Here is a 12,636-nt window from a genome sequence, read left to right as displayed (position 1 = left end):
AATAAATAAGCCACACTCATTTAAACTGTGAACTAAAAAATACATTTATAAACAGGTAATGACAATATTAAGCAAAAATCACTTAAAATTTAATATTGAAATCTTTCTCCGAATATTATAATGTCAGGTGTGATGCATTCAATGTAAATTAATTCCTGCATTTTTTCTTAATATTTAATTATGTGATTATATGCGTGTTTAATATAATTAAATAAGGAGTTAAAAAAAAGAAAATTTTTTGAAGAAGTAATCATTACATCAATGATAACTTTAATTTCAATCATTAGAATGTACCTACTTATTTCGTAAATCATATATTATAGTTAACTTTAATATTACTATTTCCCAAATTTTAATAGAAATAGTGTCAAGTTCACGCGTATTAAATAATTTTCTATGCGAATGGTTTTAAATAAGTTAGATAACAAATTATTGTTTCTATATTGCGCGCCATTTATTTAGAGAGAATGAGAAAGTGAGAATTTTTATATTTGAAATTACAGAAATGAAGTGGAATTCGCGTTAGAAATAAGTAAGTAGGTAATAAATAAATTAAATCATTGTAGGATTCTAACATACACAATGAAATTATGCAATAAACGAAATAAAAACTCAAATTATGACTGTTTCAAATTTCAATAGGTTAAAACTGCTGCAACCTGCTTCGGTAGTTTAGAAAAGAATAGCTATTTCCTTGTAATAAAAAACGAGCAATTAAATGGCAAGTGGTATGTTTACGATAGTTAATCATAAAGTTTAGTTTCTTTCTCGAATAGTTTTATTACAGCTTTATTCTTTCAAAATATGAATTCAGAAGATACCGAACGCAAACAATGACAGTGACAGTAAATAAAATTTGACGTTGTCAACAAACATGGTCATGGCGATTGACTCGAACTGATTTCACTACAAAACTACTACAATATTTTCTAGTGTGGGTGTCCCAAGTAGTGGGAATGTTTATATTTATAATGAACTCATATTTAAATTATGTCAGTACTACTATTATCAGTGTAGAGTAGACAGTGTTGTAGTACCGTATGTTTTTGTGACGATATGTTGAATGTTCATAAATTATGGCTATTTTCAAGTCTCTGTGTCATTGTTATTGTAGTTCTATATTTTCAGTCGGAAATAGCACGCTTAGAGGAAGCTTATCGCAAACTAGGTCAGTATAAAAAGATAATTAATCCTGTCATGTTATAGAGAAATCGGCGTCTATAAAATCTTATTTTATTCGCAGAGTACAAACTAGTGCAATCACATACAGAATCACGTCAATTCTTTCCGAGAGACGCACCAAAAGATGACGATGATTTAGTTGTAATATACAATAGAGTGCCTAAAACGGGATCTACCAGTTTCGTTGGTGTAGCATATGATTTGTGTAAGAAGAATCATTTTAAAGTACTGCATATTAATATAACAGCAAACATGCACGTGATGTCCCTTAGCAATCAGTACAAGTTTGCTCAGAATGTGACAAAGTGGCAAGAGATGAAGCCGGCTCTGTACCACGGACATATGGCATTCCTTAATTTTGAGAGGTGAGTCTCTATAATTAGAACTGTCGATCCCTATCTATCACAACTCTGAGACATTTCTGAAATTCCAACAAATTCAAGGACTTTTTCATAATTAGTTTTTAAAAATATACAATGGCCAATTATTCAATAATTAATTAACTATGAATCAGTTAGTTACTGTATAATTATTTTAACTGAATTATTTATAACATTGTAATGCATATTAATAAAGTTTCGTACCTATATCTTTGAAAATATAACATTTCCAAGCATAAAACAATCTCTTTAAATATTACATTATTCTAAGATTTTTATGTTCCTACTTTGGTTACCTTGTTTGTGGACAGTAGAATCCCGATTACCTGAACATTGGATTATATGGACTCTTATGTACAGCAGCAATTGCTGATTTTAAAATATTTTGGTTACACCGAGACACATCACAACAAGTTTTATCCTGCTTCTGATTGTGCACTTATCTGTGTAGAAAGTATATTATTTTGCTGTATAGTGGTCAACTGATATAAAAATAATAGTTGAATAAAATATTAATATTGTTTAATCGGTTTATTGATTATATGGTATTCCATATAATATTGTATAATATACTGGGGGTATTCCCACAGTTTTATTTGATCTGATTAATAGAGATTCTATGAGATATTTATACCATAAATGGAAATCACTACTCAATTATACTTATTCATATGTTTTCAATGTATGTCAGTATATTATTATTCAACTAGCTATCCATACCGGTTCTATATTTAAAATTTATAGGTTCTATATTTATATAAAAAAAATATTAATGTATTTTTTTCTGGCTAGGAAAGTTGAAATTGGGCCTTTTCTCTACTATGATATCCATGTTTTATACATACATGTTAATTTTCCTCTAGAATCACTCTGTCTATTGATATAAACTAAGCCTGGTTTCTAATCTTTGTGTCTCTATGTATTTACCTTAGCTTAGCTATGCACATGAAACATAGTAGTATTTATGAAAATTATGGGCTGTTAATATTTTTTTTTTTTTTTTTAAATAATTCTTTCACCTTGTTACAGATTGGGTACATCTTCAAAACCAATATTTATTAATCTAATAAGAAAACCATTAGATAGACTAGTTTCATATTACTATTTTCTAAGGCACGGGGATAATTTTCGTCCTCATCTCGTACGGAAGAAACATGGTGACAAAATGGTATGTATTAAACCTAGTGGTACATTATGTTCATAAATATCCTTTTTCTTAAATCCACAGATATTATTTTTAAAATATGTTTTTTTTTTTTATATTTACATTTATGACAATGTATTAAACATTCAGCCTCCACAAATGTCTGATAGACACAATGGCACTATAATTACAGACAAGAGCATTGTCAATCTCTATCGTGTCTTCTCCATCGCACGTGACATTGGCGAAATAATCTGTGCCCTCTTGTCATAAATAAAAGCCAAAACAAAAATATATATATATTTAACTTAATGAAAATTAGTTTAATTTATAAAACATATAATATATATTTTTTATTTGCAGACGTTTGACGAGTGTGTGGAAAAAGATCAACCGGACTGTGACCCCAATAACATGTGGCTTCAAGTACCTTTCTTTTGTGGGCATGCAGCCGACTGCTGGTAATGTGCCAATTTGTTTTAACTCCTATTTAATTTAGTTTTAAGTTGTTGATGGTATCGGGAAAAATCAAGCAGATGAGCATCTAGCCATATTGGCCTGCGCCGAGTAAACCGATAGAATTTTATGTGTTACTCGCCCGACAGTGAAGTTGAAGACTGGTCAATACAACACTGTCCTAAGTATAATTTTGTAAGAATTAAGTGAGCCATTAATTAAGCAATATCGTCAAATTCACTTTCATACTGTTGTAAGTTAAGTTAACTTAGCATATAATACATAGCATATTATATGTTAAGTATTAAAGTGGAGAGTTACATGTAATACATAACATTGACTTGCTTTTGTATATTTTGGGTAATGTTGTATCGCTTAAAATCGCTACGTAAAAAGTAAAGGACAAAAAACGGTTTGTGTGGGTTATCCCTAAGAGAGACATATACCATCGCGGAGTTTTAGTAGACGTTTTTAATTTGTACTATACTGTAGAACATTATTTGGATCTATCTCGTAGGGTTCAGTCAGCGTTTGCAGTGTAAGCTCAAAAAATGTGTTTATTTACGACATTACATTAGAAATCTCTTAAAATATCATTATGTCTCTACTACATTATGCACGTATTGTACATATAAACCCACCCCTTGAATCACTCAATCTATTAAAAAAAAAACCGCATCAAAATCGGTTGCATAATTTTAAAGATCTAAGCATACATACAGGACCAAACAAAAATTGTGATTTAATTGTTTCAGGAAACCCGGTAATTTATGGGCGTTACAGCAAGCGAAACATAACCTCGTTAACCACTACCTCGTAGTGGGAGTCACCGAGGAAATGCTGGACTTCATATCTGTCCTCGAAGCGAGCTTGCCGCGTTTATTCAAAGGGGCTACGGAACACTATCTCAATAGTAACAAGTCACATTTAAGGCAGACGAGCTCAAAAATCGACCCATCGCAAAGGACTATAGAGAAAATACAACAGTCTACGATATGGAAAATGGAAAACGAACTGTACGAGTTCGCGTTGGAACATTTTAAATTTGTCAAGAAGAAGATATTACTCAGAGAAACGAACAGCGTCGCGCAAATTTTCTTCTACGAGAAGATACGACCAAAATGATACATTATCACTAGGTAATACAGTTGATTTTACATTGTGCGGTAATTGGTAGTTGTGTTAGAATTTGTATGTGGTAGCTAAACATTCCATTTTGAGTCTAAGAGTCTTATTTATTAACTAGATATTTAGTTAACTTTTGTTAAAGAACCAAATGTTTTTTTTTTTTTGTATATTTTGATTATAAACAGGGATGTTAAAAGACATATTATGTGGGGTTATATTTGATGTGAAGACGAGCGACGTGTTTAACAAGACATTTGAAATTGCATAGTGAATTCGTTTAATAAATAAGAAGCGTTAATGTTGAAAGGTAATATATAATATAATTATAAATATAAAATGCAATTCTATTTATGTGCGTAATAACGTTGGTTTTTAAATGACTTAAAAAAATATTCACAACTTTGGTTAACCGTTTTATACAAACATGTTAAGTTATCATTCTTATATATTATAGTAATATATAGTTTACATATATTACTAATATCTCGTCGAATTGAATGATAAAAGGAACAATTTTTATTTATGTAAAGCTAATACTATTGTATATTAATTTGCTTTATATACTAAATTACATTAAAATCACATTGCGAGTAGAACGAAATAATAAATTTTAAATGAGACGTTAGCTTATTGTTAGTTATTAAACTTAGTAGAACTAAACCTTAGTCATTTTATTATTAAAAAAAAAAACAAAACTGAAAATTGTTTCAATTCTTATTTTAAAAATGTTAATTCGTTCGAAGTAAATGTGCGTAAAATAACCGTATGTGTTCATAATATTATTGTTATTAAATGTCCAATTTAATTTTAGTTATTTATCGAGGAATGCTCGATATGTTTCGTCTACGTTTCCCGTCATCATGAATTGGACATGTCGACATTCGTTCCTAGCGAAACATTTAATAATAATAATAATATATAGAACTCTTTGTTCTTCGGATAAAATGTATGTGTTATTTTTTTTACATATTGGATTTTTTAGATGTTCGGCCTATATTTATTAATTTTTAATTTGTGTTTATAATCAGTGCATCTCTTTCTTCTTCTTTCTAGCTATTGTTCTCTCTTTCCTTTGTCATATAAACGAGTCGCAATATTAATACTTTACGTATAATAATACATTTTTCTTCTCTGAAAATATTGTCGTTGACAATTCTTAGGTCACCAACTCATGTTTCTGTTTGCCCAAACACAATGGATAGATTACTAACCGAGTAAGTACATAGACCAACACGAGTATTTCCTCGTATTCCTTTGATGTTTGCCGCCTATAACTTTGAATACGATTTAGGAGAACAATTTGTATTGAGTTAAGCTTAGGTCATTGCAGAAACGTATCTCGCTAATAGTGCTATGTACACATACATAATATATAAAAGACGCATAAGTTACTATAGATACAAAAGGTGCTAACTCTCATTTTTGGAAAATTTGGCTTTAGAGAGAGATGCGTTGATATTATATTATTGGTTATCATTACGCAACAAAAAATAAAAATGAATTGTAACGTATCTTGTTATCGTCACGATTAGTAATTGTTATATTATACTTAGTCATAAGTAGTTAATTGTATATTTTGATTTGTATATTATTGCATTTATTAGACTAATGAATGATCTTCCATTATATATATTTTCATTATATTTTGTATATTATGTTTTAATATTTCTGTTTACGACATACGACTAGACTGTTTAATATTTGTTTACAATATGGTAATAAATAAAAAAAAATACATTAACATCACAATATACATGTACATCATATCACGTATTTCGTTATAATTCATTGTATAAATAAATACAATTCATATTGACCATCTATAATAATTATTAATATTAAAAAAACAGTGATTGAATATAGAATAAAAAAAATTACAGCGCGCGAAATTTGAAACTTATTATGTCAGAATTTATTTATTCACGTTACACTTAAATTCGACCTTGAAGTTCTTTTCGCGCGGAAAAGCGTGTTCGCGCAAAAAATTCTTAACTGTTCGGTTTCGGCGGAATTTAAATCAACTTTAATTTTAATAAAGTATGCAAAACAGCGACGCGAATTATCTTATGTTTTATAATATAATAGGCAAATATGTTGTTGATTTAATATAGTAAAAAAAATAAATAAACTATTACAATATATAATTTTAGATAAACTTTGATTGTTTCAATGCTAGGCTTATTTTTAAATGTATCTGTTTATTCATTCCATGGTTCCATGGCCTAGGTTTCTAGATAAGCAAGTTATCCTTTGTTTACGCTTTACATTAGAAAGGGATGGCAACATTAACGTTGGACCATAGATTAACGGAGATAAACTTAGACAATGTAGACTTAACAATAAAACATCCACAATATATAGTTACATACATATATGTATACTTGTACATGAATAAAAGTCATGTACAAGTAACAAAGTAAACGGCCTAAATATTTATTTTGAAAGTAAAATAGTATAACGGATAAAAGTGACGTTAAACATATATTCATCTTGCTCACACACCGATAACTCTCTCTTTCATTGTCATGTGTAACATTCGAATTTCAAATTTATTTTTTAAATTCGTCTCATGATCTTAAATAATTATCTGGACGCGTCATACTCGTATAATTTATATATTTTATCTTAAATTAATTTTAAAACATTTGACATTGAATTGTTTATTGTTTATGGTCAATTTAACTTACAATGAAAACACTACTACTTATATGACACTGTTTTATTAAATATAAGTAATTAATAATTATGTACTTATTTGTTAAATGTTTCTTAGTTTTATGTATAATAGAATCTCCGCACTATCAGTTATATTGCGATCGAAGTTAATAAATAATCAGTTTATATACATAATGGATTTTATTCAGTCCTTCGACGGTACATAAATGTATATTTTTGACTTCGCATTTGAAAGTTCGACTACGATATATAAGTCATATATATTTCGCGATTATTATATTGTGATGTTTCATTTTGTATATTTTTTTGTCCCATTTGCTGTTAAAACACCTGGTCTTATTGCCTCCACTCGTGACAGGAGGGCTGGTTCGTTTTTTGCACAGAGGATCGGAATTGCCATTCCGAAGCTAGCGAGCTTTATACAGTAACTATTATTAATTCATATTTGTATATTTTTAAGGATTTAATGCTAACAATTCTTATGTAAATAAAATCATTATTTTTTCTTTAATAGAAACACAGAGCTTAATGTACACTACTGCTCAGACACGAACAATTACCCGCCAGTTTCTTTTATAAATACCCACAGTTACAAAACTACTACACTATTTCTAAAAAGTACACAATATATATTTTATAATGTAGTTAGGCGAGTTAGCAAATGGACCACCTGATTGTATATAGTCAACCACCGTCAAAACACATTGGCGCTGTAAAAAATAACCATTCCTTACATCCCCAATGCGCCACCAAACTTGGGAACTAAGATGTTATGTCTGTAGTTACACTGGCTCACTTACCCTTCCAACCAGGACACAACAATACAAACAATTGCTACTTGGCGGTAGAATATATTATGTCGAGTGGCTGGTGTCTACTCAGAAGCACTTGCACAAGGCCCTACCGCTAATTTAATGATTGGTTGAATGGCTAAATCCGTCTCTTAAAGGATATCACCGAATATCATTCGTTCATTGCACAGGCGAAATAGGATCTCTAGTAAAATATGCAACATGAATGGTTCGTTCATTCCTTGTGCTAAATAACGAAAGGGTATGTGAAATTTCAACAAATTCAGCAGCATTTAATTTATTTCAGTATTAATACATACTCGAGAGGATGAGAGGCATTGTCATCTGTTTTCACAAGACATTTAATACAGGCCTAAAAAACACAACTAATAGAAACTTAACAAATACATTAATCGCATTACCGATATACAAATTATTGAAACAATACAAATAATGTACTAAGGAAATTAAACTCAAAAAATACAGTTCAAATTCAATACGGAAATAATAAAAAAAGATTAACGAAAATAAAATACACTTAAGAACTATTAAGGGCGTGACCGTGGAACGCGATTAGAGTCCCATTTCGGTCTATTTACAATAATGTTGCTTCTAAAACTTATCGGCCATTTGAAATAATATCAACTTTACACGTTAGAAGTCATGTTGACGTTTACTTTATACTTAAACTTAATATAAAACTAAATACCAATTAAATCACTATTGAGTTATTTTACAACTAATTAAATTATACACTAATTTTATGTATAATTTGATTAGTGGTATACTCATGTATAGCCTTCTGGACTTCTGGTAATTGCAATAGATAGTACAACTAATCAAAGATTTAGACATAGAAAAACTACTAATTTGATATATTCCCAACGAATTTAGCTGTGTTTCTTTAAATGTAATAGCTGTTTATACTGCAAATGTCGCAGTCCCATTGGCACGAACGGGTAAAACGGTTTTTTTTTAAAAATAGGGTTATATTGGTGATTAGTTTCTGGGCTAACACCCCGGTTGGGCCGATAAAACTTTATAGGGTTTTTCTGTCGATAAATTCTCAATAACAGCCCGATGTCTGGAAGTTGGATGTGTGAACACTCCCGTGCCTCGGGGAGCACGTAAAGCCGTTGGTCCTGCGCCTGATTTCTTTCCGGTCGTGTCGGATTTGCCGTCCCATCGGATTATGAAAATGTCGGAATAGAGAGTGCACTTGTTTTGCACACACTTGTGCACTATAAAATGTCCTGCTCGGATTGTCTTCCGTGAGATTGGTCATCGGGATAAGTCATTTCTTTAGCAAAGAATCGAAATATTTTGAACAAAATCATTTCCATTTTATCCATTCTTTTAAATAGGCTTAAGTATGCTTTGACATTTTACAAGATATAAGTAAATCACCGGTTCACAGTAAAGATTATTAAAAAAAAAACATTTGTCAAAAATACATTGGTAAAGAAGGCATATTATTTAATACAAGATTATACAGATGATAAAAAGCGTGGAGCTAATACTTGTTAACTTCCAGGCAGGATGTGTTATATACATACGTAATTGTATTTAACTAACATAATTTAGTATTTTTAAATGTTAAAAAAGAGTAACTACTGAGTTTCTTGCCGGTTCTTCTCGGTAGAATCTGCATTCCGAACCAGTGGTAACTGTGGTAGCTTCACTTAATATAGTTTGGTAAATGACGATTCAAAAGTGCTTTTAAAAGGTTACTTGAATAAAGTATATTTTAATTTTGATTCATAATTATTATAAATTATCAATAATTTTTATAAATTGTTTAAGCTAAAAATCTATTATAGAAACGAACACCCAGCCCAGATAGTACTTATTTTCTTCGAAGTCGGAATCTTGGTTCGTCATAAAGAAATGCTGTAAATGCCTTTGTTGAGTTAGTAACTTATAAATTATTCGTTGCAGGAACGAGCAACGAAAAATTACAAGAAAACTATCGGGTACTAATGTGTACATTAGTCGTTATTGTAATAACAATTCGTTAGATGTAGGAAACAAGTAATAAATAATAAACACAGTTGTTATTTACTTCTATAATTTCTTTTGCCTTCCTAATCCCACCAAAGTACAGTTTAACACAGCCACATTCCCAGTTGTGATGTACACGCCTCTTGATTTAGCGTAGCTCTCTTTAGGGGGTGACAGAAGATCTCGCCGCTCCGCACTCCTCGTTGGTGGCCATATGAACCTGGTTACGCGAAGCCCCCCACCTCTCGCGTCCACGGCCATAGGACCACGCCCTATGTTTTAAGCTTCGGACTTCGGGACTGTGGGAGGGCCGCGATGACGCCGTCGTTGTCTGTCGCTCTAGCATATCCTTCTGATCACGACGATTTCCAAGAAGAAAGATACGGTCCTCTATACAATTCCGAAGTCTCGTCAGACTTCATGCAGCAAGATCTTAACTCTCCGCGTCCTAAGTGTGTCCCCTTCGACCTTCCGGTGCGTGCCATGGTGTACCCTATCCGGACGCTTCACCCCGCTGCTGATCAGTGGATATACACATAAATCGCAAATTTTCAACTAATATTGCATATGTTTTCCTCGAGATTATTTCCATCACCGTAGCAATGCACAATAATATAATCAGTAACATTGTCTGATATAAGTCAATGTGCATGTTGGAAAGTCTAACGTAAATATTAAAACTTAAATTTTCAAGTCATACTGTAATTATATCGTAAAATATTACTAAAACTGTAAGTATAGGTCTATAATAATTACACGACTCGATATGAGGTGATGTGCTTCTAAGAACTTAGTAAAGTTCTTTAAACATATCAATTATCGTAAGTGTAACGTTTGAATAAATGATAAACGCCCTGTGTCTTGCTGAAAAATGTAGTAAGTGACCTTAATCGTCTTATGACTTAACCCAAAGCAAATATCCCATTAGTCATTTTCTTGCAAGGGCCTTGCATTTTTACTGTAATTGTACACGCATTCATTCAGGGAGGCGTCGATTTAATAATTCAATGTCTCCGCTGTCTCTTTTTAACGGGCCCGTTTGATTAAGTGTAAGAGAGACAGGTATAACAGAAGGTGTTAAACACGAAGAAGCTAGTAGAAGTTGTTTAGTCGCGCGGTAAAATTGTACCAGAGCGGTCGGCCCGCGATGCCCTCCCAATTCAAATCGCCGGCAAAAATGCTCTCCCGCAGACACAACTTTCGAATAACTAAACAGAATTTTATCAGTTAAAAAAAACGAAGATGATAACGCGTCATTTATTTTGTTTTATTTTGAAATAAAGATTTTTATGTTTAGTTGTTTTTGATGGCCGATACGAAGGTCGCGTCCTTCAATCGATGAACAATTAAATACGTGTGACCACTGTCCACATACTGAACTGTTTTTGATACATTATTATCATAAAGTGCCAACATAAGGTTAAGCTTTACAAAGACTCTTAATATTTTAAGAGAATTTTTAAAATATTTATCTTAATGGAATATGGGCATCTGTTTAGACACTGGTAAGTCTTATCCCACACTGGGCGCCACATTTGTTTTGTTTTTTTATTTATCGCACATAATTTGAAAAAAACAGACATTGGTCAAAATTTATACATACTTTTGAAATGAGAACACAAAATATAAATAGCTAAATATAATGAAACCCAAATGGATAAATATTTTTTGAATATTGTGTCCATATCATAAAATTATTAATTTACTATAAAGGAGCCAAATTGACGTCGTAGATGTAGAAATGTGTCTTTTAAATGAAGTAGTAGTATTCTGCCTTGTATTTGCTTAGGGTTTCTTCATTTTCTTAACATTAATAAACCATATATTAACAAGATTGTTGCACAATTTGCTATTTCATTTCTGCAAATGATATTTCATCGAGATCCCAGATTGAATATTTTCTTTAAGCTATACACGGACGATTGTTTGTGAGTTTATAAAAACTGTAATTAGTTTGTAAATAATTATGTAGAACAAAATAATGAAGATTACGAGACGGGAGCCGAGCGCAGTCGCCGTGAGAGTGCGTGGCCGTCAACACCGTCCGGCGTTCCCTTCCCGATGCAAAACTCCAGCCACGTCAAGTTCGAGCCGCCCAGTGTTCCTGTTATATTTGTCTTGGGTAACTTTCTTACAATGATGCAAAGGATTTCAAATGAGAGGATAAAGAATCCTACCATTTTAATTTATTAAAAAGTGTTGCCAGGTATATCCTAGTTAGATTAGTTAAAATACTTATTTGTTGGAATTCCGAATAAGTAGGCCTTAAGATGTTCGTTACATTACAATAAACTAACTTCTATAACGGTTTTCTGTATTTTATGTCTTGTCAATTAGCATGCAGTACAAAAATATATCAACGCGTAAAATCACCAGGGTAGTCTTCTGTTTAATTTCCATAATCTTTGTTGATAAGAGCAGTATTAATATGTTTATCAAACCAGGTATGTTTGCAGGAGGGCCGGGAAGTGGCAAGGTGACTCACTGTGACAACCTGATGCAGGAGCGCCGTGGCATGGTGCACATAAACATGACAGACTTGCTCCAGCAATATGCAATTGGCAATGGTAAGTCACATACTAATTAATTATACCATTAAAGAATGCATGTGTTTATTTTCCATTAGTGACAAATGTTCTTAATGACGTTTACTTCTGTGCTACTTAAAATACTTTTTATTCGAATTATTTCACACTTAGAGCATATACTTGAAGTTGTATGTTTGGGATTAGACTAATAGGACTGAAGCGTCTGTTTATATATAAAATGCAATGTCCTCAGTAACTCATCTAGCATATAGATTTCAAATTTGGAAAAGATCCGCATTTCCTAATATCTTCTATGAATAAAGAAAGGCATTTTCTTGGACTTATTTGTC

General features: G+C 31.6%; 2 protein-coding genes across 2 annotated transcripts in view; both read left to right on the top strand.

The window, feature by feature from the left end:
• Window positions 1–855: 855 nt before the first annotated feature.
• Window positions 856–6,284, top strand: LOC113396678 (heparin sulfate O-sulfotransferase). The gene is made up of 5 exons (XM_026634720.2): window positions 856–1,168; window positions 1,244–1,547; window positions 2,592–2,730; window positions 3,070–3,167; window positions 3,918–6,284. Exons 1-5 carry the CDS (start codon window positions 1,057–1,059, stop codon window positions 4,285–4,287), a joined length of 1,023 nt encoding a protein of 340 aa, XP_026490505.1. The 5' UTR covers window positions 856–1,056; the 3' UTR covers window positions 4,288–6,284.
• A 4,597-nt stretch (window positions 6,285–10,881) lies between these two features.
• Window positions 10,882–12,636, top strand: part of LOC113396690 (uncharacterized) — a 31,576-nt gene continuing 29,821 nt past the window's right edge. Inside the window, exons 1-3 of the mRNA XM_064220602.1 lie at window positions 10,882–11,263; window positions 11,731–11,880; window positions 12,215–12,325. Of these exons, the coding sequence (XP_064076672.1) occupies window positions 11,242–11,263; window positions 11,731–11,880; window positions 12,215–12,325 (283 nt within the window). The 5' untranslated portion in view covers window positions 10,882–11,241. The remainder of the gene's footprint in view (window positions 11,264–11,730; window positions 11,881–12,214; window positions 12,326–12,636) is intronic.

Source organism: Vanessa tameamea, chromosome 4, assembly GCF_037043105.1.
Source record: "Vanessa tameamea isolate UH-Manoa-2023 chromosome 4, ilVanTame1 primary haplotype, whole genome shotgun sequence".
Lineage (NCBI taxonomy): Eukaryota > Metazoa > Arthropoda > Insecta > Lepidoptera > Nymphalidae > Vanessa > Vanessa tameamea.
This window is presented reverse-complemented; position numbering and strand designations above follow the sequence as displayed.